Genomic DNA, 27,941 nt, shown 5'->3' with positions numbered 1-27,941 from the left:
TTTTTTAAATACAAATTTTGTTTAGGAAAAATGGAAGCACCGTCTGTTACAAACCAAACCAATAAGAGGAGAAAATAGGAGAGAGGAAAAAAAAAAAAAAAAAAAAAGGAGAAACATATTAGAATTAAACACCGTGGAATGTTAAACAGGTTACGGGCTACCGTTCTAGCCAGTGCGGTTAGGCAGCTTAGTGAATTAATTGCTTAGGAATTAAAAATAAATTATTATAAAATAGATTTCTGTACATTTTACATACATATATATCTCTTTATATACGCAAACCGTGCTGGGCAAGTAATTACAGGGGACTTTCCCACGCCAGCCTCAGTCCCAGCCGAAGTCCTGCCCCGTCATCTGGTAGAACTTCATGTTGAAGGGCCGGTAGAAGTCCCGCAGTCTCTGCACCACCTCCTGGTCTATGTCGGGGTGGGTCCTGCCTTTCGTCTTCCCCAGGCAGTGGGGTTTGCTGCTGCCTTCCGCCTTCTTCAGGCACGGGAACCCCTTGGTTTTGTTGAAGTAGAAGTGTTTGTCGGTGATGATCCTCTTGAGGCCCAGAAAGTCCTGGACCCTGCCCAGCTCCCCCGCGGGGTCGCTGATCAGCCTCTCCCCGCTGACGAAGAGGATCTGCCCGATGGGGAAGTAGAGGAGCCAGTTCTCCAGGTGCTTGGCGTAGATGCCAATCTGGATGGCGCTCCACGAGGTGTCGATCAGGCCCGTAGTCCTGTTTTTGAAGGTCAGGCTCTCAAAGGTGGGGATATCGGGCTTCTTGGAGAGCGTCTGGGTGTAGTCCGAGATGGCTCTGGTCACGGGGTCCCGCACCACCACGATGAGCTTCGTGCCCTTGGACATGGAGGAGATGCGGGCTGGGGCCTCCTTGGTGACGAAGTAGCTGGGGGTCTTCTCCATGGTGATCTGCCCCTCCAGGGTCCTGGGCATGAGGTCCCTGCCAGCAAAACACACAGACTTGTGTCAGAACAGCACGTAACAGGAAGAAAAATATGCATGAGCGCATACATATATATATATATATATTCACACATAGACACACAAGAATTCTTCTCCCTAAAATGCCTGCACAGGCCATTTAGTTTGTCCAGATAAATCCATTTTCCATTGATTTAGGGATTAGAGGGGGGATTATTATTAAAGGCCACTGTATTAGAAATCCATCTGCGTAATCTCCCAGTTATCCATGAGTGGATTAGCTGGGCTACACCCTGCACCTGGAGTGTGGCTACATGTACCAGGTCAGGATGGCTCCAGACAGGTCAGGATGAGTCCTGAGCTGCACCAGGTGGCCCTCCTGGCTCAGGTCAACACCAGAGAGCCCTCAGCCCTGGCCCAGGGCTTGTTTTCCCCACGGGAATGAGAAGAATGGTATAGCAGAAAAGCAGGAGCTCATTGGAGCACATCCACCTTGCTTTCCCTTAGCATCCCAAACACAAGACTGTTCCCAATTCAGGTAAGATGGTGCAATTCGTCCCCTGCTTGTCAACAGCAGGACACACCACAGGGGTCCTTTTGCGCCCAGCTTCACCGATTGCTTTACTATTCCCTATCGCTGTGCAGACTTGCTCCCTAATATGCACTAGAAGGAGCATCAAGAGCTGCTGGTGGCATCTTCAGCACGTCCCGGTCTAGCACCCAATGAGGACCACGTCTCCCCTCCACTGCCACACAGGCTACGGCAAGTCAGGATCCAGGATACGACCACGGAGAACACAACCTCGGCTCACGGGTAGGACGTACCCTCACAAAACAGCCTTGAAACATAATGCCTTCAACAATTCCACCTTATTCCCTGGGTATGTCTAATTAACCATGTGGGGAAAAACTAGAGAGCTCGCAGAAATGACGGCAGCGGCATGAAGCAGGAAGAGTAATTTTTTCCTATCATTCACCAGGCAAGCCTAAATATTTTAGATCATTTGCCAATTCTTCCCCTCTATAACCCAACGGGACTCATTTGCGCTGGGTTGTGAGACAGTTTTTTTCTTTAAAAAAAAAAAAAAAAAAAAAAGCAAGAGGGGAGTCAGCCACAAAATTAAAGCTATAAAACTTGATTAAGTTTTCAAAGCATCCACCCAGCACAGAGAAATAACCAGCCAGCGTATGATCTGCAAGCCTCAAACAGCGCTTCCCTCAGACGTACGTCTGCACACACAGGCTATTTGTTCCCCGACAGCCATCTCCTCCCTCACCACTTCTATGCGTCTACAGCATAGATCACCACGGGCTCTTGCAATTAAAAAAGCCACTGATAATTTGTGCTAAAGCCAAATGTCTGCCCTGACTTAGAATCCAAGGGAAAAAAATGGACCCATCTGTTCTGAGGCCAAATAACAGGAGAACCAGGAATGAGAGGTCTGATGGAATAAAAATCATCACGTGCCTATTAAACTTAGTCAGTAGCTGTTTATGCGACTACTATTTACCTTACACTGTACCTGGTATTTCACTTCATCAGCTTCTGGCATTAGCTCTATGCAACGCGTTTACTGGCAAGGGGCACCCAATGACTACACCTCCATGCTGCAGGCGAGCTGCGCTTGGGGGCTGCCCACGAAGGCCCTTCTCCACAGAGCCATGGTGGGAGATGGTCCCCGTACCAGATCTGCACGGGTCACTGGGAGAAGCGACGAAGGACAAGCTGGACTATGGAGGAAGGAGGTGGCAGCTCGTGGAAACCTCCACCCATGCCCAAGAGTGATGGCAACCCCTAGGGCTGTGACTTCAAGGCCATGCAAGTGGAGTTCCACATGCGGATGAAAATCACGCTGGTCGACCTGACACACCTGGGATGGGAGAGCTTCTGGAAGTCAGAAGCCAGCGCGGGCCAAAAAAATAGTAACCAAAATAAAACTGACTAATCCTTCACCTTTCTGGCCAACTGGGCAAACCCGTAATGCCGTCTCAGAACAGAGCCAGTCAATAACGCTTGGAGAGCATCTCTTAAATCTATCGTGGGCTGATGTGGATTTCGACAGTCTACTCACTAATTGGTGTCTCTTTTTCTGGCCACATTAAACCCGAGTTCTACATCCTGCGCTGGCCACCAACCACCTTCCAGCTTGATTTAAGAGGTTGGTTTCAACCCATGAAGTCCTTAATGGCCTGGGACCTGCCTAGAGGAGAATGCTTCCCAGGACGTCCTCGGGATGGCCACGCTGCACTGAAGCCCTTTGGCTTCAGGTCGGGTCCATGAGATTGCTTGCTGTACAGGGCCCTGCATCTCGAGACCGACTTCTCCTCCAGGAATACTACAGTCAGTATTTATCAGTCTCCCAGGAATGACGCAAGGCTTATTTTTTCCCCCTTGCACAAGAGAGGCATCGGGTAGGGCTGGGCCGTGAAACGGGAGGAAATTGCTGGGGGTGGAGGTGCTGAGTCAGTTGATCTGGTTGGGAAACACAGGCTCCTAATTAGTCTTTCAACAAATACAGAGGAGCGCACCGTATAAGTGGAGGAAAGGAAGGACCAGCTCCTCATCTAAGAGGCATCCACCAGCTTGGTGTCAGTCCCTTTGCGGACCAGTCAGCTCCTGAACCCACACTCCATTTGTGTCTGAGGACATCCAACACCCAACAGTGCTGACAGCACGCAGTTCTGTGCAGGTCCAGACCCCCACAAAATTATTATTTTTGGAGAGGACCCGAATCCTTGGCATTTGCAGAACTTCTTACTGGTGACCCATCACAGCGAGAGAAGCAAGACAAGGCACGTTGACACTGCTACTGCTGTCTGGCTTGGTCAGCACAGGCTAAGATGAGCGGAGATAGAAACGGAGCCTTCAACCCAAGAACGAGAACTGATTACACCAAAACCAGCCTTCAGGCCCTGGCTCCAGCTCTCTCTTCCATCATTGCACCCAGACGGGTGCTGCGCATAGCCCAAAACTAAGATCCTCGAGATTGTCTCAGACGCTGCCTTGTTTGAAAAGTGGCTGCCATGAAAGCTAGACAGCAGCCAGCGACGCCAAATATTGTGGCCCATGGATGTGGTTTGAACCTCTGACAGCATCGCATCCAGGAAAACAAAGTTTTATTGCATGGGCCTGTCAGTTGCGAGGAGCTTTCCCATGGTTTCCATAATCTCCCATAGAGGCATCATCCGTCATGCTGGCAGCCAGAGACAACAGAGCCTCAGGGACAGGAGGAACTGGTAATTTGGCTGGTCTGAACTCACATCGGTGGAAAAGTCACCAAGAAGCGTTTACTCCCATTCAAACCACAACTGGAGAAGGGCAACTTGGCCCACATATAGCCCTGCAGCTCCAACACAACACGTTGGATGTACGCGTTGGTGGAAGTAGGACCAGATTCCAGCTCTGAACACACATCTGCTCCTGGGGCTCCAAGGCAGCAAGAGCTGCACTAAACGGCAGCCGTGGCAGAGGGAGGAGAAAGAGGAGCCGTAATGGTCAGAAGAGCTGTAGCCACAGCGCCCTGGCAGGATGCAACCCCCTTGGGCAAAAGGAGCCGGGTTCAGCAGAAACCCACGTTCAGCTCAATGGTGTGTGCACAGTGCAGCCCCGGGGCAGCTCGTGACAGCTGTGGGGTCCTCTGTTTCCATGGAGGCTTCACAGGCACATTAGAGACCCGGGGAGATTCTGCCAGCACTGTTTGGTGCACGAGAAGGACAGCGTGGGTGCAGCCACCACCGCCATCCATATGGGAGAGGGAAGGGAGACGATAAAGGGAGTCAGGCTGTGGGAAACGGGGAGCTCGGCTGAGCCCTCAGACAAAAGCTGCCGCACCAGTCGGGACAGGGCTGGATGGAGACACCACTGAGCGCTGTAGCGGATACTGTAGTGGAAAATAAAGATAGTATGAAAAGCTTGGGAAGCAGTTCCTCCTGCCTTGTTATCCTCCTGCCTTCTGGCAACCTGGAGTTCAAAGACCTCTGGAGCCAGCATCTGCATCCAAATCACCCCATTTCATAGTGACTACGAACTGTCTGATCCTTTCAAACCCATGAACACTTTTGGCCTTGAGAACATCCCACAGCAGAGAGTCCCACCACTGAAGCACTGCCTCTACCCATCATTTGAACCCTCTCCCTGCATGGGAAGGGACGAGGCACCTGCTTCCGGAGCATGGAAGAGGAAGGTGAGGATGAGGAGCGCCAGCAGACACCCGGCATCCCTTATTCCCCGCCGAGCCCAGCAAAGCACCGGTGGGGCTCCGTGCCGAAGCCAGTGGAGCTGCCGGCGGCCCCGGGGGTCCCAGCGAGAGGAGGGAGCTGCGGCGTGAGCACTGCCATGAATCTTCCGCAGGCAGGGAGCAGAGCCCCTAACCTCGAGCTATTAACGTGTCAAGAGGGACAGAGGAAAAGCTTTTCCTTTAATGAATATTTCCTCAGCGAAGCCCGCACCCTTCGTAGGCGAAGTGATAGGCTTAGTGTAAAGATGGATTGGCCTACTTTACCTATTAACCACTCAGACTAATGTAATAAAGGCTCTCTCCATTCAAACAGCCCTAATCCCCAGCCCCACGCCGCTCTGAAGCCTGGAATAAGACGGGATGCTCAAACGAACTCCACCAGGCTGCTGGAGAGCCACTGGCTGAGGGGGAATTCAATATATGTCTCTTTTTTTTTTTTTGAAGTGCAAACTTCTCCAGCGCGAAAACCGGACCCAGAGCGAGATAAATTTACAAAGCGGGGGATGGCAGGTGGCCACACGGTAATCCAGTCCTGAAGCCTAATGCCCTTTGTGGCAGCTTTTGTCTGCGCAGAGGGGCTCTGGGCTAATCTGCTGCCACTTCTCAAGGAGGAACGGCGAGGGGCCGGAGGGGGGTGTGTGTGCCCAGGGGACCCCCCCAACCTGTTGCTGCGTGACTGGCCGCAGGTGGGACAGACCGGGGCGCAGGGCAGAGCGCAGACATCGCTACTCAACTTGATCCCCGGGGACGTCTGTCGGTCCCCCCCCACGCACCTCCTGCCATTCCCAAACACCCGCTGGGATAAACCCCTCCGGGCTCTGCCGAAGCCCGGCGGCAGGGCTCAGCCCTGGGGGGGGGCTGCAGAGACAACCGCCCCCGACCGTCTGCCCGCGCCGAGGTCGCCGTCAGGCTGCCCAGCCCTGCCCCGGCACGCTCCGGTGCTCCTGCTGCCCAACGGGAGTCCCGGAGCCCAGCGGATGATGTTTTCCATCCCGGGGAGGGTTTCATGCTGGATATATTCCCACTCAGCACCACTTTTTGGAGATGCTCCCCCCACCCCAGCGTGCTCCAGTGCACCTGCAAGTGTTAAAATCGGAGCGCTCCACGCTGCAACAACGGCACCCTCCAGTCCCAAACCCTCCGCTCCGCACCCCCCTCCTTGCTCAACCCTCCGAGCTGCCTCAGTTTCCCTCTGCAAGGACGACAAAACTCTCCAAGAGGTGACGGACAGCTGGGTACAGGGTATCGTAAAAGCAAGAGAAGCGTTGTTACGGCCAGGATAAAACGCTGGTAGCATCTGGATGCTTCTACGAGATGCAGACTGGGGAGCGCTCGCAGCGGTCCCCGCGGCAGCTCTACCGGCAGGCACCACGAGAATCAACTTTGGTGCAGAATTTCTGGGCTTCTCCCTCCCAGCTGTTCTCAAGAAGTGAGGAAAATAGAGGAAAGGGCAGAAAAAGCAAGTCAAACTGTTTTGGATATCAGCCACATTCACGCCGAGTTCACGCCTGCAATCCAGAACCATTCGCTTTGCTGCCCGGCGGTGCATGTGCAGAACATCCAACCGATTTCTGGCCAGTTTTCTACCCAAATTCCTGACTAGTGTTTCAAGAAGACAAAAAGTGATTTCTTCCCAGAAAATGAAATTTTGGAAACCCGACTGTTTCCAGGGAAAGCGCCCCCAAATCCTCCCAAAAGGCTGTCTAAGAAACCACACAGGTTGGACTGAAAGCTTACGGTGAGAAGGTGAACAGAAGTGCAAGAGGTAGACACAAAAACTCTTCTCCCGTCCTGGGAGGAGACACGTTTTTAGCCTCCACAGTCGCAAGAGGGGGTTTGAAAACCCGAGGTGACCCCAAGCCCAGGCAGCACGACCCAGAACATGGTACAATTTGGTGCACGTGATGATTTGTTACGACTTTCTAATTCGCAGGTTGGAAAGCAAACAAGCCTCCTGGGACCAGCTCGGAAAAGCTCTCCAGGAAACAAATGCAGAAGATGAGGTTGAAGCCTCACCCCCTCCCACACTGATGCTCTCCAGATCGCTGCGTCCCCTCCTGTGCTGTCCCCAGGGGTGGCTTGGCCCCCTGTCCCCATCCCAGCACGGTCCGGCTCAGCTCTGCTCCCACCAAAGCCAAAGGGCTTGTTTCAAACCACAGCCCGTCCGTCCGCTGCCTTAAATCAAACACGCTTTTGAGGAGGGCTTTACTGCCATTCCCACCCAGCACAGCCAATTCCCATTCCAAATCCCCCTGCTTCCCTGACTCTTCCTCTCCTCCCTCGTCCCAAGAAATAAATTTAGGCCAAGTGAACCAAATCTGGTATCTTGAAAAAGAGCTGTAGACAGCCAGGAAAGGATGGGGGCCGCATCTCCGTTGCTGGCAGCTTTGCCGTCCAGCCCACCCGCTCTGCCGAGGCGATACCCACTTGCTCCCAGTCTCCGAGGCAGCACGTGGCTGTCAGAAAGCAGGAAAAATGTCCAGTGGCGATCAGAGCAGCCAAGGGCTGGATTCAAACCACACACTTGTAGCCCCACATCAGCAGCTGACGGTGAGCAGGAGCTCGGCCATGCCCCGGGAGGCAGAGACCCAGAGCATCACCAGTACCACCAGCTCAGCTCCCAAACCCACCACACTGGACCCATCCCAACCCCACCTCGCCCTCCTCTCTGCGGGACTGACCACAAAATCATCAAATCCCAGAAACGCTCCTTAAAAGCAAGAACCTGGCAAGGCCAGGAAAAGCCCGTTAAAGCAATAAAGCATTTTAATCACGTCACGGCGCCCGGCACCAGCATCAAGGTCAACGTCGAAATCACCCACTTGGCTTCGACTCTGCTTTCTGGTGGCAGCAGCTCCGGGTGGGGGAAGGAGGAAGATGAAGGAGGAAGAAATAGAGAGAGAAGGGGCAACACCAAATTCCCCTTTGGAGGTGGGAGCGCTTCATGGTTTATTATTTGATAGATCACATTTTTCTTACCGAAATTTCCGCCGGCTCGGGGTGCCGCTGCACCAAGGCCCTGTACAGTAGCAGGCAGCCTCTCCTCTTTTTTTTTACGACCGGCGGTGAGGGCAACATGTGCGCCTTTGTCTCGAGCGGGAGCCCGTTGTTTGGGTTGGCAAATTATACAACAATAAAAGGGAATGGCTGGGAACCAGCCTCGGCCTTTTTGAAACGGGTGTAACCCAATCCAGCCCCGGCAAACACTCGCCACGATGTTTACACGAACCAGATGATGGGAATTAATGAAGTTTTGGGGGTGAGGAATGGGTAGGTAAAGGAGCGGGGAGGGGGGGCGAAATATGGGGGCCTGAAAATAATGTTTTTCTCACTCTCCTTGCTCCCTGCCCCCAAACCTGCCAGGTGCCCTTCACCCGTTGTGGAATTTGGGGATTAAAGGAGACAGAGGAGGGTAACAGCGGGCAAAGGGTCCCCATCATGAAGCTGCTCTGGGGCTTCAATGGGGCCAAAGAGCCAGTGCCCATGGGTGGCATCACCACAAACCCCACGGCAACAGGGTCCATCCCAGCCCTGGAGTCTGATCTAAGTTCCTTTGATGCGCATAAAACAATCCCATCAAAGGCTGGGGGGAGCGGGGAAGACGTGGGGCATCGGCAGATGGTCCTTTGGTTCCCCACTCCACGCAGGCAGAGCCGGGTCGAACCAAACGGCCCCGGCAAATCAAAGCAGGCAGTGCCTTGAGGAGGGGACAACATGCTGCCGCAGTCACCAGGGGGTGGTTTTGGTTTGGTTTGGTTTTTTTGGGGGGTGGGGGGTTTCCTTTGTTTTTTGGGTTTGTTTTTTCTTTTTTTTTTTAAATACAAAACTTTATCCACCTCCCCCAAAGTCTCTGCAGGCAGAGCAGATCCAGGAGCCACCGCAGAGGGATGCGATGCGGGTGAGGGACACGGGGCGCTTTGCCCGGCTCCAACCACAGCACTGAGCGGCACCCGAGCACCCGACCGGGACAAAGCAGGGCCTGATCCATGCACAAAACCTGTGACACCAGGGAACGGCAATGGGTGTGATGAGCAGAACCAGCCTCTGCCGCAAAGGCTGCCTCCCGCCCCACGCCAGCCCAAACCCACCTCCCTCCCAAACACCTCCCCTGCCCCACGGGTTTAAGTGGCTTAATTAGAAGCACAGACTCATAACCAAGATAATGACATGTTATCCCTTACAGGGCTGCTGCCTTGTGGAACTAAGTGCCGTATATGGTGCACCACAGAGCTGCAGCCTATAGAATCATGGAATGGCTTGGATTGGAAGGGACCTTGAAGACCATCTAGTTCCAACCCCACTGCCATGGGGCAGGGACACCTCCCACTAGACCAGGGGACTGTAGACTGTAGGGGAGGAATAACTTACAGCAGCAGAAACACTTGATGGGAGTCTTGGCTGCATGGGGACGGGGTTTGCGCTTTCACCAGAGAGCATAATAAAGAGGCCAAAGAGCCACAAAGACTCCTTTGAGACTGATGGGTGACATAGCCATCACTCCTGGGCCGTGCCCATCCTTGGTGATGGATGGAAAGGCATGACGGTGGTCTTGGAGATGGCTGGCTGGAGCAATCCCCCTTCCCACCCCAGAGCTGACGCCCCACGCCGGCAGCCTTTGGGAAGAAGGGCTGAAGGGGACGAGACCAGCCTGAAAGCTTGGGAGAAACGTACCCTGCTTGTGGACGCTCACGTGGATGCGCCCGCAGGGTGCAGCCCTCTCCTTCAGGCCAAAGCCCCCACGGCCCAGGGATCTCCAGCCCTGGCCATAGGAGGACTAAGGGCAGAGCAAGAGCAGGGCAAGCAGCACCCCCTGTCCCCCGCTGCTCTTCCAGCCTCCACCCAAATTCAGCGCCGGGGCTTTCCTGGCCCTGATGCAGTTTGTCTACCTGATAACCCTTGATCAGGTAACCCTTGATCCTCTTCCAACCCCTTGTCCAGGCTCCTCCTGAACCCACGCAGACCCTCCACATGCACAGCCCACCCTGGGCCCTTGCTTTGCCCATTGTGCACCAGCTGCTGGCCTCCTTCCACAGCCCCAGTCCTTGCAGCATGACACCAACCCATCCCTCCATCTCCAGCCCAGCTCTGACTTCGTAGAGCACCGTATCTTCCCCCGAGACACCTCTTTGACAGGCCGAGGTCTCCCAGCCTACTTCGCCGTTCCTCAGACAGAAATTCCTCCAGCCCTAAAGAACAAACCCAAAACGTTGCCGCTGTCACCAGGTGGACTCATGCACCGACTGAACGCGGGCTGCAGAGGTGCGGGGCTTTCTTTGGACTACGAAGGGCCAAGTTTCCAATTATTTCCTTCCCTCTTCCCCCAGCAACAGCTTGAGATGTTACAACTGCTCAGCAAGAACTTTCTCTCCTCCTTTGCTGGAGCCAGGCAAGATGTTCATCAACTCCACCAGTTAATTATAATATAGGCCCTCTTTATGTAAACACCGAAGCCTCTTTCTGTTCCCCCGTCATACTTAAAAGCTCTGAACTTCCACTAAATAATTATCTTCACTGAGGGGAGAGGGGCAGCACTTTACATATCAAAGGGCTGCTTTGGAGGGATTTACAATAATTTGCGATGAAGTGGTAAATATTCTATTCACTCCAGTCCATCGCCAGTAATAATTATAATCCTATTAGCAAGGTCCCAAGAAAGTGATTGCATTATCATCTAGCGAGCATCTATGTGGATTTTTCTGGGAGGGGTGGGATGGGGGAGGCCAGAGGCAAGTAAAGAAGTAAAAGCGACAAAAGATGCAATTGCCGGCACCTCCCCTCCCCCAGAAGGATTTGGTCTCCATTGTCCGGATGCTTCAATAGTCCTTTGCTCTGAAAATAAGAGCTTTTGGAGCGCAGTAAGGGGGTGGGGCTGAAATGAGCATCTTATTCCTCTCGGTCCCCCCCCCCTCCCCGACACCCCGGTTCCCTTTCATGGCCCCCGGGGCCAACAAAGAGCACACGTTGCTGCTCCTGCGGGCAACGGGGGGGGGGGGAGCAGCGCCGCGATTAAAGGCTAATTGCTGTTTGAGTTCTTTAGAATATCGCCCAGCATCACCGGACTTCACTGCCCACTGGTCAAGTCATGTGAGATCACTCTAATCTGTCTCCATTCCACCCCCCCCCAAAAAAAAAAAAAAAAAAAGGAAAAAAGACTGGTTTTGTTTAAAAGAAGAGCAGCGAGGGGGCAGTTCTGTGAAACTCATGATTTAAGGGGGGGGGAGGGGGGCGGGGAAAAAAACCCCTAAAGCCAGTAGGAAACACGACTGAGCTAACTGGCAAACTGGGACGAAAGACTTTTGCCCAGCAGATCGCGGGGCCGACGGCCGCCGCCACGCTGTGCGTCTTACTCCTGCGCCCCGTCGCCTCGTAGGGCGCCCCGCTGCAGCGTTTAACTGGCATTTATCCCCGCAGGAGTGCCCCAGTGGCACCAGCGTAATCTCCTCCCCTCTCTCCCCGCACCTGAAGGCCACCAGTACAAGTCCTCGCCACCTCCACCAGAAACCGGTGGCTCAGGTCTGCTTGCCCCGGAGTGGATGTAAGTCAGCAGCTACTCCAGAGTGGCACCGGTGCGGGTCCGGAACAAGCTAAGATTACTTTCACCGTGTCCAAGAGTTTATTGCAAAGAGGTAGAAACATTTTTCTCTATAAATTAAACAGACAACAGCCTGAAAGGGAGGAAAGAGGAAGAATTTTAGGCATCTGCAGAGATTTCAGTGCTCACAACTCACTCCCGGGGAAAAATAAATTCCCCAGACTGCCTCTGCCTTTTATTCTATTGCAACCAGAAGGACCAGCCGTTTCTCTTCCCTCAAAAATGTATAGCCTTGAGTTAACGTTATGTGTACTAAGCTCCTGCCACGCAAAGATTTGGTAGATCCACTTATGGATTCGTTGCAAGACGAAGCTCTGCTCTTGGAGCCTCTTGCGGAGGCTGCTGGTTTGACACATCCTTCTACCAGAGATGGTTCTTCTCGAACCCAGCTTTACTTGGGTTCCACTGACCCTGCCCTTCGCGGGAAGCTGGAACTAGTATCTGCTGAGCTTGGGCTGGCTTTGCAGCTGCAACCGCAGAAGTAATGTCCCCATCCTGAGAAAAAGGCAAAGCAACAGAGTCGAGGTCTGGAGTTACGAGCTGAAATGTGTCAAGAAATCAACAGGGCAAACCCCAAACCATGGCTGTTGCAAGGCTTTTACTAGCTCAGGGTAGGCTTAAGCAAAGGAAGCCTGGCTTGGCAGCGGCTTAAAAGCAGGATAAAGAAATCATAGCTGGTGGGACATCCAAAACACAGCCGTGGTACATGCAGGTGACAGAAGTGTCCCCTGGGGCAGAGGACGTGAGGCCAATGTGGCTGTCGTTTGGCTCCAGCCAACCCCAGAGACCTCGATCTCAGGGGTTTGGCTTCAGCTCCATCAGGAAAAAAAACACCCCAGGCTGTTCCATAACTCTCATCACAAAGCCCACCGCTTGCCGTCAGCGCTTTTGCCATGCAGTGACAGCTCGGCCATGGCCAAGCGGCACCGGTGCCCACTGCTCGCACCGCAGCCTCCTCCCGAGGCTCTTCCCTCTCGCCCCATCCCTGCCATCAAGGCACGGCCACAACCGTCGACACAGGAGCATCACCCAGCGACGGCGGTGTTCAGCCATCAGCAATGCACCTGCCAGCCCCGCACAGAGTCCACAGCCCCGAACCGCTCCCACACTCACCAATTTGCTCTCTTAATTTGCAGCAACGGCGCTAATCCTCTCAAAGACGTTAAAACCCCACAGGCATCACTACTCACCATTCTGGACATCCCTCCTCCTCAAGAGGTCTCAGGAAAACGCTTCCTTGCGGCAAAAAGAGAAATCTCCATGGGGTTAAACCCCATGGACGTGAGGATCTGGGCCATGGGGGAGCCAGAAGCGGGCGCTGAGGTGCACAGAGCCGGCACTGCAGACTGCGTACAGCTTGCCGGCCTTCAGCTGGTGTCCCAGAAGCACCGAGCCTTTCAAGAATTAGACACCCAAACCAGGTAGCATCATGACTCGTCCAAGAGCCAAACTGCCCGTCACTGCCAATGGAGCACAGCATCCTCCTGGCTCCCCAAAGGGATTCACCATGGGGCTGGACACCGTTACCCATGACCTGTCACACCAGAGCACCCTGGGGCTCCTCTCCCCGGCTAGGACACCAGGAGGTATTCCTAATCCAGGTAGCCCGTGGGAGGTTATCCCATCAGCCCCATCCCTACAGAACATCCCTTCGAGGCCCTTCTCCGGGGACCTTTATGCCGTCTGCTGGTGGTGGGGAGCCCAGCGAGCAGAGCACATCTCGGCTTGGACCCAAAGGGCACATCTGGAGCTTCTGATGCAGGGGGAGACGGTCACTTCACGTAGTCACCCTAGTGGTATGTATGGCAGCTATGCACTGCTGCAGCGTTTCTAGAGCTGTGCTGCAATTAGGCAGAAGTTTCCCAGAAAAGAGCTTGATTCAGGAGCAGCAAGCCCTCTTGAGTTTGTTCTGGGAGGCTGTTTTAGGACAGCAGTCTGTCGGGTTTATATGGACATGGATTTTAATGGCACATACTTATAAATCAACTTTCTGGTTAAATGAGCACGCAGCAGTGACCACTGCAGCTGCCTCCCTCTAACCACCAAAACCAGCTGGACGTGGGTGGCGGATCCTGGTACACCAAGGCTGAAGGTTCAGGAGCACCTAACAAGTTTCAACCCGGCACAGGACTACAAAGAGACGAACTTCAGCAACTCTTCCCACATTGTCCCTCTCCCCTGAGGCAATGCCAAGCCACCATGTCTCACCTGCTCCGATTTTGCTAGAAGAGGGGGGAAAAAAAACCAAAAAACAACAAAAACACCCCAAACCCAACCCACGAACAGGGTTGGGTTGAGCCAACCTCAAACTAAACGTTGCCCAAGTCAACACCCATCAAACAAACCCGACCCAGCGAGATACGGGCAGGACCACGTTCCCCTACTGCTGCGGTCATAAATCACGCCCCTGCTGAGAGGTCTTTTGTGTTTTCCCCCAACACAGAAATTAATGCCCTAATCTGTGTGCCTGCATGGGCAGGTAACAAGTCCCGCTGATAATGCCGCCTTTTGTTAAACGCCCGCGTGAGCGGCCCAGCGTTTGCACAGGGAGGGCTTTGCCTGCCACCTTGACACGCATTTCTCCCAACCAAGCCCAGCCCTCCTGCGCTGGGGCTTTACAGCCGCCAGCAGAGGAAAAAGCCTCTTGATAAGCCCCGGAGCCCCCTTCCGCCCCGAGCGACGCCCCAGCTCGCACCCCTCGGGCCGTGACCCATGCAGGAGGAGCATCCTCCGTGATTCGTCTGCCAAAAACACGCCAAAGCGGGGGCTTAAACCACTCTGCTGGGTTAAGAGCCCCAAAAGGGTCTTGTGCCAGCAGCAGTCGTGTGACAACTCTGCTCCTCCTCCTCCTCCTCCTCCCCGTGGGGACAGCAGAGCAGGCAAACTGCTTTATTCACCCAGCAGCGCTTTCCTCCGGGCACCGACAGCCCATGGGGCATTTTCCACGCAAGGGCTGAGCCAGAGCCCACTAGTTCCTCTGCAGGAGGTGGGAAGGGAGCTCTCGGGGTGGCAGGGCCAGGGCAGGCTTGAAACAAGCCTTACAGCAGAAATATATCTACAAGTCTTTAAAAAAGCCATACATGGTCTCCAGGAATCCACCTTCTGCACCCAAAGGGATCCTATGGGCATCCAGCATCGCTTGGATGGTGGAGGCCTTCAAAATAACAGCTCAGAAAGTGGCCAGCTTTCCATTTTCACTATGGAAAAAAAGAAAGTTACATTTTTTTCTGCCCTTTTTGATAATACACGCACGTTCCTAACACAGGGCAAGCGATGCTAGCGAGCTGCTGCCAAACCCCAGCTGCGTGACTCCACCTGCCTCTTCAGCAACACCCAAACCAGGCACGTAACCGTGCGCCACCGAGGTTCCTCCTCGACAGCCTTAAAAATAAGGGGATGCCCCCATCTGACCGTCAGAGGACGGGTCACCTTCCTGGTGGCCGGTAAAGGTGGTGAAGAACAAACTCATCAGAGGAGGACCGGCTCTGCAGGAAGGTGCCCAAACGAGGAAGCGCATCCCGTACTCACCACCTGGCTGCTCATTACCCCGAGCATCCATCGAGTGGGTCAAGAATTCACAATTGGTTTAGACTTTATTCCAAGCTGAGCCACACGATTTGTTTCCAAAGGTCTCCTGCTTCCTTCCCAGCAAAGGAGGGGTGGCACCAACCATGACCTGAACCGGTGGCAATCTGGACGCTGGCCCAGACAGCGTGACCCCCATTGGGATGAGCTATATTTGCCACCCGCCGGAACAAAAGGCCTGGCAAATTAATACACCGGTGATCCTCTCAGTACTGATCCCTAAATGCATTTTCACAGAAATGGGATTGTCCCCTCAACTCATTTGTTAATGGATTTGTGATTTACAGTCATAAAGGAGGAGCACTGGAAATTAGGAACGCTCCATGGTAAACAGACCAGGGCAGTGTGTGAGACGCGTTTGTCCAGAATGGGATTTTTTCCCCCCAACATCTCCAATCAGACCAGTATAGCCCTCCCCAGTCTCTCCCTATCCTTTTCACCTGCCCCCAAACATCAAAGACAGAAAATACTATTAAGTTCCAGGGCAAGAACGCAGCGTGCCCACTGAGGCAATCGAGCTACAGGTTCACGGTGCCACCACATCCCAAGGCGGGTCCCCACCGACGCTGCAGGACTCAGGGTAGAGCAGAAGGAACCACGACAGCCTCGGGAAGGAGTGAAACTCCCGGCAAAGGAGGGAGACAGGCACCAATTAGGGAAACATGAAGGAGCAGGTCTGTCTGCAGACACCCCTCCTGCCCCAGTCATTACGTGGGATCGTGACGTGGTCATAAACAGTCAACGAAATACAGTCAAGAGCTCTTTAAAGAGCAGGCTCAGCTGGTGGAGATGCTCTGCTGCAAGTACAACAGATGCAAAGCGCTGCTTCTAATTAAAAAGGTATTCACGTAATTAGAGACCTCACATCGCCATACCAATGATTTGATCTAGTCCAGCACGCTCGCTCAGGCTGTATTTAAGAGGGCTCTCCACGCTTGCTTTCCACTTCTGACTGCTTGGGTTGCCTTTCTTGGTAACCCTGCCCGCCTCTTCGCACCTCGCAGGCTGCGATGGCAGGTCCACCGCTACGGTGGCAACCAGAAAGGACCTCACGGAGCAAAACCACACGTGCCAAAACCCAGCACACCGACTTTCAGCATCCCACCCCGTTTCCATCGAGAGCCGATTTCCCTCCAGAGCCGGCGACGGGGCTGAATTCTCCCGTAGTCCTTCAAGCCCTTCTACATAAAGAGCACAGTGGGCCGGTCTGCTGAGGCCTTGGAGCACAACCCAAGCGAAATGACTTTTCCCTGAACACTGAGGAGTCTGAATGAGAGCTATTGTTATTCAGATGAAACCAAGTGTCAGATTAACAAATCAATGGGCATAAGAGATATAAAATGGGTTACTATTGAAGCCTTTCAAATACCCAAACATATGGATGAACCAAATGTGAATTGTAATTGACTCACCCACACCTTTGATCTCTACACCCTTGGGTTCCCAAAGAGAACCCCGGCCCCCTCTGATCAGGACTGAACTGATTCGGGACTCCATTGTGAGCCCTCACAAAGCCTTTTCTCCCTGCCTCCATCTCCTGGATGTAGATACAGCCTGGCACTTGGAAACGGAGACGAGCCAGCTCTGCCTTGGAGAGCTGGAGATGGGCAACCCAAATTTCCCAAACGCAACCTCTCGCACAAAGGCCATTAGCCCCGGGCACCTCTTCCCACCAGCCCCCAGCCCCGATGGTGGCCCTCGGTCAACTGCACACGCAGGAGGAGATGGCCCGAGAAGCAGTATAGCAGCAAGCACGGGCGGTGCAGACACATTCCCCCAACTCCTCCCAGAGCCAGCCACGGAGTCTGTCCTGTTTTCCCAGGATTTCGCTGTGCAAAGCCCAGGATCAGACTTTGCTGGTGGGTTCGTGCCCTGCACGTGCCCCGACTGCAAGAGCCGGACCGATCTGGAAGCGCTGAAAGCTGCTCTGCCCATCTCCGAGTACCTCGACACCTGACAGCGCACATCACCTCTGCTTCATTAAGAGACATCGTTTTTAATTTTCCTGGGGTGTTCCTGCAGCTACATAAAAAGTAACCCGGAGTTTAAGCTAAACCTAATCCTTACATTTTTTTACTTTTAGGGTTTTGAACAGTTTTTGGACAGGTACAAGAGTAAAAAAAAATAAGCATCAGCTTCGATACCATACAAATCTCAACTCCCCAGGAGTCGCAAGACGAGTATTTGTTTGGCTTTAGCCTCAAGGCTCATTACAAACTTGCCGTTGCTGCAGCTCTTCCAGGAAACCCAGCCCAGCTTCTCCTTCCACCCCCGTGCTGCAAGCCCCACGCAAACCTGCTTTCCGCGGAGGTTTTAACCCCACAGCAAAGTGGGGCTAATAAAATTACGCAGCTCAGCTGTACTGAGCCTATGCAAGAGTCTTGAAAAGCCTGTTGCTGAAGGCAAACCCCAGCAGCTATTCCCAGTATTAGGCTATTCCCAGCATCAGGCACTGACACAGGGCGAAGCGATCGCCGCCGGGAGGGTGGAGATGCTGCACGTGTCCTTTCCAGCACCAGCAAGAAGGAAACTGGGTTTGATGGGGGAACTGGCTGAGCCGCGGAGTCCCCTGGAGCCGGTGTTGCTCTGTTCCTACCCTTTTTAGGGCTCAGACCCAGCCGTGCAGGTCCTTAACCCAACCAGTAAGCCTTGCTGGGACGGCGGAGGGTGCGACAACTGCGGGGCTGGCCCGCAGAGGAACCGAGGACGGAGAAGACGGTGGGGAGGAAGGCGGGCGGGAGGAAACTCCCGGGCTCTTAATCTGCTTTAGGACCATATGAGCTTGCTGTTTATATATAGCTCAATTAATTATTACACTGCGTTTAGCCGTGTGACCTTGAGATGGGCTCTGGGGGGAGCCAGCAGCGGCTCGTCCCGCTCTCCGGCCAGCCCCATCCCGGCACAGAGAGGCTTCGGAGCCGACGGCAGCTCCCGGCCCCTCTCGGCTTGCAGCAAAACCCAGGTTGAAACCCTAACCGGCTCTTCCACTTCTGCTTTGGCAAGGCTGCTATCTTCTGCCAAGGCTTCGCTCCCCGCTCAACACATGCACCCCCACGCACGGCGATTAGCTATTCCCTCTGCTTTTCAAAAGGCCGGGCAGACAGCACAAGGCTCATTAGCTACCAGACCAGCTCGAGAGGGAAATTAAACAGGAAAAAAAAAAAAAAAAAAAAAGGAGGAAAAAAAAGAAAAAAAAAAGGAAAAAGCTAGGAGCTTTGTGTTAAGTTGCAACAAGTTCAGTGCTGGGGAAGAGGGAGGGAGTCGGACTTTGCTAAGCCCTCCCGAAGGCCTCCTCCTTTGCAATTGCCCCCCGAGAAGGGGCGATGCTCAGGCTGTTTGCGTCTTGGGCAGCTCGGTCCAGCCACGGTGAAGCCAGGGCAGGCGCTCGGGGACGTTTACAGGCACCCACGAAGGCCACCGCCTCGCTGCTCCCCGGCGAGACCTTCAGGAGGTCCCTCCGTCCCAGCCCACCTGCAGAAGATGGGGACAGCCCCGGAGCTCGGGCGGACCGGCTCCGATCCGGCACAATTCCCTAAACGTGGCACCAGAGGTGGGTGCAGGGGGTTGAGAGCGGAGAGGCACGGCATCTCGGCATCACCTTCACCCCGACACGCAGAGACATTGGGCACAGCAAAGCCATGGGGTCCCTCCGCAACCCACGGCCACCGTGTTCCCAGTCCCACGGGAAAACCAGCCGAGGACCGTGTACAGCCACGTTTGGGACCGAAGTCCCGGGACACACCTCCAGCACTTTCATTCCAAGTCTAGTACACCTTTAAATAAAACAAACCAAAAGCACGCCAAAGCTGCAGGCCTTGCCAGTTTTAAAACAAATATTTAAGAGCTCAACGAAGCAGCAAAGCACTTAATTAATAAAGCGCCGGGGTTTCGTCCTCCCCCTAGCGTCGGCAAGATCCCTGCACCGAGCCGCGGCATCGCCCGACCCCGCTCCGAATCAAACGCACTAACGCAACTTCACCCCAGCGTAACGCCCGTGCATTCTGCTTTTCCCCGCGTTTAGTCAGTCTTCCGCCAAATCAGCAGTTTTCTAAAGATTTCCTACGCCTCCACGTGCCGCTCGCCCGCACTTCGCAGACTTTCCAGTTTCGAGACAAGTTTGTATTCGATACTCAAGACAGGCTGTAAGCCCGGGGCTCTAATATAAAGCTTGACTAGCTGCTTTATCAAAGTTAATCATTGTAATGGATTTTGGCTTCTGGGGTCATATTTTTTGCACTTACGGTGACACGCCGAGGGCCCGATCCTGGAGTCCCTCCCCGAGGCAGGGCTTTGGACTGCATTAAACACTGTAGAGTCTGGGGACCTGGACCAGTCCTGGCCACCAGCACGCTGCCGAAGACTCGTCTCCTTGCCAGAGCCAATTTCCCACGTGAAAAGCACATCTATTTAAAGAAAATCAGTGTTTTCACCCCAGCCGTGCTCAGTACTGCTGGGCTGCCGTTGCGGCAACGCAGGACTTGGCCTTGCATTCATATTCAGCGAGGGATGCATAAAATATAGCCGTCCACCTATAATATTATACGTCGGGATATAAAATACAAGCCCGTGCACAATTCGCACTTTCCCCTGGAAGCGCTGCCTGCCAGGAAGGCGCACCGGAGGGGAGAGGCTGTGCCAATTCAAGGGAGAGGCTACAACGGCTCGCTTTTATTATAAACTAGTCGCTTTGGTGGATTTGCAGAAGTCCCCGGTGGCACTAGCCGAGAGGACTGGCCAGATTGCAGCTCTGGCTTTACGAATCTCAGCAGCACAAGATCTACAGGAAGGCGAAGGGGGTGTCCTTACGAAGGAGGACACCAGCGTCTCCCTCCAGCGAGGCTTCGCAGAGCCCAGCGCGGTGGATGCTGCTGTACGAAGCCAAGACCGGCTGCAAATTAAGTTCTGGGTCAGATCCTTCGCTGCCACAAAGTGTCGTGACTCCCTCGAAGCCTAAGTCACAGCATCCCTCGGTACAGACGTTCTTTCTCCATCCCTTTTCTGTAGGGAGAGGAGAAAACAAAACTGATTTTGGAGCAGGGCGGTTCCAGGGCGGTTCCGAGGAGGTTAACGCAGATGTAAAGCATTTAGCAGAACACGGCATTATTTTTTCCTCTAAATAAAGTTGTCTCTTCCCCTGCTACCCACCACGTGGCAGAGCGCTGCCATCCTCACATACTTTAGAAATTTAAAACAACTGAATTATTCATTTACCAGAAATCAGCGTGAGGTCTTCTGCCAGCAGCACTTCTACACCTATTTTCCTCTAACGTTCCCACCAGCACCACCTAAACCCCCAAGCACCCAAGTCTCCGATGCCCTCTGAAGGACTCCTGAGACAGAAGCACACGTGCTTGCAGGGCCGGGATGCAAGGTCTCAAGCAAGGCAGCTCACAGCTTCCCACACACCCATCCTCGCCCCTCGGTGGCCCTCACCCCCTCCCAGCACGAGGACACCACCTGCAAAATCACTATCACCAAGTCCATTTTCCTCCTCCATCTTCCTCATCCAAGAGGAAAACCACCATGGTGAATGCTCAAAGCCAACGTGGCACCAGAAAAGGATCTCTCCTTCCCATAACATTTCTGAATGAACTAAGGTCTACTGCGGATCACATCTGACCAGTCCCCACCATCCCCAGGCAGAAAGGTCCTCAAGACAGAGGGACCAAGCTCCTGACCTTGGCTTCCTCTTCTCGCCTGACCCATGGCAAGATGTGATGGGTCCTCACAACCACCTCCGGTCCAGGAGCAACTCCCTAATGGCAACACCATGCCACCAGTAAACCCCAGCCCTGAATTAACCCCACCTTTCCTCTGAGGCAGCTGACAATCAATATGTTTCATCACGGGAGCCCTCGTTTCCATTAAGAAAGTCAAAATAAGGTCCATTTACTCATTTGCCTTCCAGCTGCCACTGGTGGCAGCTACTGGGCTGAGCTCCTTTAAAAAAAAAATTAAAAAATTAAAAAAAAAGAGTCACATGGCATTTCTCGCGAGCTAATTAAGAAACACACGAGCGAGCTGCTGAAAGACCTGAAATTGCAACGGCGTGGGCAAGCCCCGGTACAGTCATCAGCAGCAGCAAGTCAGGACCCAGCTCAGCACTTAGTCATTTCACAAAGCAAAGCAGCTCCTCCAGCCCCTCCTCGCACACCACATGGTGACAACAGGTAGCAGCCGATAGCCCCTGACCCCCTAATTACACCGCTGAAATAACCTGCCCTGCTATTTGTTGTTCTTTGAGGCCATATGGTCACCGTCCCGCACGGCCCTGGCCCATTCATTATCCCCTGAACCCATTGACCACCCAGGGCCACACCAGCAGAAGACACCAACACGCGGGCTGAACGATCACTAAATTAGACCTTCTTCCTACTTGGGATGAATTAACAGCACCAAATCCAGGGCCCAGCAGACAGAGCAGTTTAACAAGTGAGGTCTGATGGCGAGACAAGTGCAGGATCAGGCCAGGTTGGAAACACAGCTCAAAAGAACGGCGCTTTGGGTAGAGTTTTTATAGCCGCCGCATCCGGGGCTTGCTGGATGCTTTTCAAAAACAAAGCCTTTGCTGGAAGCGCCTTGAGGTATCCAAAGCTTGGTGTGTGTTACAGACATCTGCCATGGCCCACTTGAACAGCAAAAAAAAAAAAAAAAAATCAAAAAAAAAAAATCCCAAACCCAGAGCCGAGCCCGTGGGTTTTCATTCCCATCATTTTCATGCCAAGAAGGAGCACGAGGTTCCCCGGCGCGGCGCTGCGCTAACGCGATTAGCCGGGCAGATCCACCATCCCCATAAGTCACCCCCAACGCATGGTCAACTTTGAAAAGTTCAGCAGCTCAACAGGTGAGGCCATGAAACCCGATCACGGCAGACAATGTCGTGTCCCCCCCCGCCCCAGCGTCGTGCTGGGAAGAACTTGTCACGTGCGTCATATCGGGCAACATGCTTGAAACGGAGCAGCGCGCTGAAACCCCAGCAACACGAATAATCTTTGCCATCTGTTTGAACAACTCAACCCTCCTCAGATCTAGAGGAATGATCCCGTGCAAACACAAGGGCCTTGCTGACTGATTATAGCAGCCCAGCCCTTCTTTTTTGGGGCCGTTTTCTTCCAAACCATGCACAGGGGCTCAGGCAACGTCATGGGGAGCTGCCGCAACGGCCAAAGGGACACCAAACCCTGTGCGTGTGCCCAGGGGACCACTAAAAGTCCCCGCTCGCTTAAACACAACACAATGCAAGGTCAATAATTGATTTTTACTTCTTTTTTTACAATCAAGAAAACAAAATCTCAACGGGAAAGCTGCCAGCCAAAGCCATCCCAGAGAACGCAACTCTCCTTGAGGATACGCTCGTTCCAAGCCAACGCAGCCCGCGGGAAGGCACTGGAGGAACCGGTCCTCGCTCGGATACGGTCATTTGCGCCCAAAGTCCAGTTGGGGAAAAAAAAAAAAAAAAAAAAAAAAAAATCAAGACCTTTCCCAAACTTCCCGGGGCCAATGAACCTTGCGACACCCGGCGGAAACAACACGTTGAGTTTTGCAAGGCTTTCGCCCCAGAACTTTTAACATTCATCGCGTTACCCCTTCCCCTGCTGCCAGCCCGGCCCCTGCAAGCACCAGCCCCGCGCGGCTCGCACCGCGACGACGCGCTTCCCTGGGGCGAAAACAGAGGCTTTTGGGGAAAAATTAATAAACTTTAAAATAAATAAATAAGTAAGTAAATAAATGAGGCATTTTCTCCCAATTCAGGAATTGCTGGGAAGCAGCACTTTGCACATTAAGGCCCCCAATGCTTATTTAGGTGATTGGGGAGTTTAAAAAAAAAAAAAAAAATAAAATGCATGTTTGAAGCTGTTCCTTGCACACCACCAGACCACGGGGCCTCATCCTGCTGACCCAAGAGCGGGAAGATGAAGCCCCAGCGTTCTAAGAATTTTACGAAAAAAGAGGAAAAAAAATGTAAAAGTTAAAAAAAAAAAGGGGGGGGGGGAGGGGGAGGAGAGGAAGAAAACGAGGTCTCCCCTCTGCGCTGCTAGGGGCGGAGGGGCTCGGGCTAGCACCGCTACCGAGATCACAGCCGGAGTAGCCATGGCACGGGGTTTCCTCGCAGAGGGCTTCAGACCCGAAATATAAATCAGTGATGTCAAGTGGGGCTGGGAACGCTCAGCCCACGGCAGGAGGGACGGGGTACTACAGCCCACTGGGCCTAAAATGATTTAAAAAAACCCCCAAAACAAACACAAACACCAAAAAACCCGCACATAACACTAATGACATGAGCTGTTTTTCTTAATTTACATTAATTATAAGACAAAAGGCTTTCAAGTCCCTAGTATGTTTAAAAATGCATCATTGTTGCATGAAATAAGAAAGGAAATAATAATAATAAAAAAAAAATAACAATCTCAACCGATTTTCTAGGCTTGCAAGAAATGCTTCAAAACACCCCCCCCAAAACTGATATAATAAACCCATAAGAAAATAACAACTTCCCAGGCTGTTGGTCCGGGCAGCCGGACGCAAGCGCGCACGGGCTGCGGAGCTGAACTCCTTACTGTTGCGAAGGGGAAAATTCTTTATTATCAAAAAAAAAATAAAAATAATCTCCAGGCGCTACTTCGAATTAGTTTGCAATAGTGGCTGGATCCCGTTTCTCCTCTGTCATGGTACATATTTTCACTTGAAGCAGTTAACATGCTGGATTCATTACCGGGGAGGGAAAACCCCGCAGTGTGCCTACAGGAGTTATTTCCATTAGATTTCTAGCTATCTCGCTATCGAAAAGCCAATTTCTTCCCCCCCCGCCCCCGGCTTTTTAGGGACGGTGGGTCAGCACCACTTGATGCCATTTTCCCTTCCACGCAGAGGAGGAAAAAAAAAAACCCAACAAAACAACCCAACCCAAAACCCACAGATTTCGTTTCCCTTGACAGAAAACGGAGCAGGAAAAAAAAAACACCAAGTTTGCATTCCCTCCGTCGAAAGTTATTTTCTACAGATGAAAACTCTAGACAGAGATCAGCACTTCACGTAAATATGATTAATCGCAAATAAGCCCCAAAATACAAGGCTAAATAAGCAAATTTGTGATGCCGTCTCCCTCTCGGAAATCTGAAAAAACCACTTTGGAACACTTCATGATATGGCAGGAAGAGCTTAAACAAACTCCTACCAGATATAACCACGTTTAGCCAGAAGCCAGTCGAACAAAATACACTTTCAATGAGACGGGGGTCAAAAATTGCATCTCCATCATTTCAAAGCCAGGCGAGTGGATTTAAACGGCAGGGAGCGGGAGCTGAGGACACGGGCGACTCCCCCAGTTCCAAAGTTCAGTCAATTTGGGCAAAAGTATCTGGAAAAAAAAAACAACCAACCAACCCCCGAGACAAGGCTTGCCCCGCTCACCGCGCGCTGGCTGGCACAGCGCATGTTTTATAGCATCTTTTTAATCTGATTTTATTGGGCCATTAACAAGAAAATACAAACGCATCTCCCTATTGACATTAAGATAATAAATAAAAGCCTCGTTAGGGCTTGGGGAAATAAGGAAGCTCTTGAGAAGCCCAGATTCACCGAAGTCAGTGGGAGTTTTGAGCTGTACCGTATCTGATTTCGAATGCTGCAATTCACAGGAACAAACTTCTGCATCGAATTCACACTAAAGTTAGAAACAACACAGAATTACCAAACAACTTGTCTGTTGATTGGAGCAAACACATCCTCCCCCTAACGTATATTTTGCATTATTTACTCTCCCCTCCCACAAATCGACCGGGGTCCCGCTCCCACAGACGGACGGACACGCTCCGATCCTCGGGGCGAATCGTCCCCGAGCGGTTTCAAGACCTTCAGCATCACTCACGCTCGCTGCTTGGGAGCGTCGCCGCTCGGACCTGAAGATTTGTCCCGTTTCACTTAAAACACCTCTTTTGCAAAAATACTCCGTGATAACGTAGCAGTGCCTTTGCAGGACCGGGGCCCCTGCCGCTTAAAATTAAGCGGCTGAGAAGGTGAAACTTGAAGGAGTTACATGCAGCTTGGGTGCCAGCTTCCCCAAATTTAAAAATAGCACGTACCCTTTAAATATTGACTTTCGCCCACTGCATCTGGGATAACAGATTAATGTAATCATAAGCACTATTCTCTCCTTCTCCCCTTCCACCTCTTACTTGTAAAAGATTAATCAACCATTTTATGGTCTAATTTAGGTGCCTAATTAAAAACAGAGTTCAACACGTACAACACCGTTTTGCTAATAAATCCTGACAGGTCTTCTGCTGTGTTATACGCAAGTTCTCCTTTCCAAATGCGAGATTAATATTTTTTTTTTTTATTAAAACCAACCGAATTTATAAAGATTTCACCTCGGTCGCTACGGGACGACACGCTGCACCCTCCACCAAAATTCTAATATTTCATAAAACGAAAGCGCTTTCAGAAACGACTTCCTGCTCGCCGGATCTTATCCTGCGGGCATTTCACTAACTGCTGAGGGGTGACAACATTTAAAAAAAAAAAAAAGAGACATAAAGCTCATCGGACTCGCAAGGTGGGAGCTTCACGACTACAAAGAGGTTAAAATGCAGAACTCCACAGCTCCCATCCAGATTCAAAGTCTCCAGCTCTGCTCTTTCAGCCTCCCTGTAAACGCTCAGCAGAAAGACCTATGCAAAATATTCTCGATAAAGGAACTTTCATCCTTTTAGGGTTGAAACACCTCGACACGGGGCTCGGCCGGGCGCAGGGTGTCCCACCAGGGCTGAGGAGCCCCGGAGGGTTCCCCCGCGCCATCACCTCCTGATTCTCCCCGAGCCCACCCGCAGGCAGACCCCGCGACGCGCAGGGCTGCAAAATCATCATAGAATGGTTTGGGTTGGAAGGGACCTTAAACCCCCCCCCCCCCCGCCAAATTCTCCATCCACCCTCGCAGGATGCAATCCCCTCGTTTATCATCCCCCCCCCCCAGCCAAAAAGTTCCATCCCGTCCCCAAACCGCGCGTTACAGCATCCCAGAGCACCCCCGCTATCTCGTCCCCGGCGCTCGGCTGGGAATCGCCAGCCGGAGCAATTTATCAGCCATAAAGCTGATTATAGCGGCAGGAGAAAGTTAACGGGGGTGGTGGTGGGGGGGGAGAAAAGCGTATGAAGCGATGGAGGGAGTTTCATCTGGAGCGCGGAGCTGCCGCCCGCCAGTCCCGGGCTGCCGCTGGCGCTCCCAAAACGGGACACCCCCCCCCCCAAAAAAAACCCCTGATTTTGCTGGGAAAACTGCGCCTTCCCCGACCCGAGGGGGGTTTCGGCCATCCCGCAGCAACACCCCCGGCTGAAGGCAAAAACACACGCTCCAGCAAAAGCCCTGAAAGCACCACGAAATCAGTGCTAAAAAAAAATAATAATATATAATTTCGAATTGATAGTTAACCTTTATTTAAAGATTAAACGCGGTTTGGGCAGCGTAAAGCCGGCAAACGCCCACCCGCCTCTTGGGCTAACGGGGAGCGCAAGTTCCGCGCAGGGTTGGGGTGGGATTTTAAGGTTTGTTTTTTGTTATTTTTTTTTTTTTTCCTCTTTTCGGAGGGGTTTGCGTGCGTATTTAGCGGAACATCCCCGCTTCGCCTCGGAGCTGCGGAGCGGGCGCTCCCCGCGCATCCCCCGCACCGGGGCCGCGGAGCGGCGGCTGCCCCCGGCCGGCATGGGGGCGAGGGGGACCGGGGAGGAATAAAGGGGCGCTTGGGGGAATAAAGGGGGGGCTGGGGGGGATAAGAGGGGAGCGGGGGGGGGAGAACCCTTCCCTCTTCCTAACCTTGCCGTCCCCGCCGCCCGCCCCAGCCCGTCCCGTACCTGTACCAGGCGAGTCCCCGCTCGTAGTTGCGGTCGAAGAAATGGGGCTCGGCCCCGACGGCTCGGACGTCGGGATGCACCCGCAGGAACTCCAGCAGCGCCCGCGTCCCTCCTTTCTTCACCCCGATGATGATGGCCTGCGGCAGCCGCTTGGTGCCGGAGCCGTTGAAGAAGCTGGAGATGGGGCTGGCGGCGGCGGCGGGCAGGGGGGGGCGTCCCCGCTGCTCCTCCGGGCTGCCCTCCTCCCTCGCCACCGGGGAGCCGCGGGTCGCGCAGGAGCCGGCGCAGGAGTAGAACATGTAGAGCCAGAGGAAGAGCATGATGAAGAGCAGCAGGAGCCTCCGCCTCAGCGGCGGCAGCGCCACGGGGACATCGAGGCAGCGGTTCAAGCGCTGCCCCATGTGCCGGCGGGCGGGCCGGGAGGCATGGCTGGAGCTCGCCGGGTTCCCTTCGGCTCTGCCCGGCGTCTCATGGGCAAAACCCACCCTCCATCCCGCAGCTCAGCCCCGGCCACCGTCCCCGATCCCACCGCTCTTCCCCCCGCCGCCGCCGCCGGCAGCGCAGGGAAAGGCAGCGGAGGCGGGGGCGGGACGGGCAGCGCTCTCAGCCTATGGCAGGCGCCGCCTGCCGCATAATGAGCCGGGAGGGCGGCCAATCAGAGGAGGGGATGGGAGGTGGGGGCGGGGCGAGCCGTCGGGGCAGCATCCCGCTCGCCCACCCTCGCCCCGGGGTTGCCCGCGAGCCCGTACGGGCTC

At 53.4% G+C, this 27,941-nt stretch overlaps 1 protein-coding gene across 1 annotated transcript; it reads right to left on the bottom strand.

Annotated features, from left to right (window-relative positions):
* Nucleotides 1-17: 17 nt before the first annotated feature.
* Nucleotides 18-27,782, bottom strand: LOC134523529 (heparan sulfate glucosamine 3-O-sulfotransferase 3B1-like). Its single transcript, XM_063352495.1, has 2 exons — nt 27,187-27,782; nt 18-943 (listed from the first exon to the last, which is right to left on the bottom strand). Exons 1-2 carry the CDS (start codon nt 27,585-27,587, stop codon nt 325-327), a joined length of 1,020 nt encoding a protein of 339 aa, XP_063208565.1. The 5' UTR covers nt 27,588-27,782; the 3' UTR covers nt 18-324.
* Between the last annotated feature and the right edge of the window lie 159 nt (nt 27,783-27,941).

This window comes from Chroicocephalus ridibundus, chromosome 14, assembly GCF_963924245.1.
Source record: "Chroicocephalus ridibundus chromosome 14, bChrRid1.1, whole genome shotgun sequence".
NCBI lineage: Eukaryota > Metazoa > Chordata > Aves > Charadriiformes > Laridae > Chroicocephalus > Chroicocephalus ridibundus.
The sequence above is the reverse complement of the archived record's forward strand: the minus strand, read 5'-3'. Positions and strand labels throughout refer to the sequence as shown.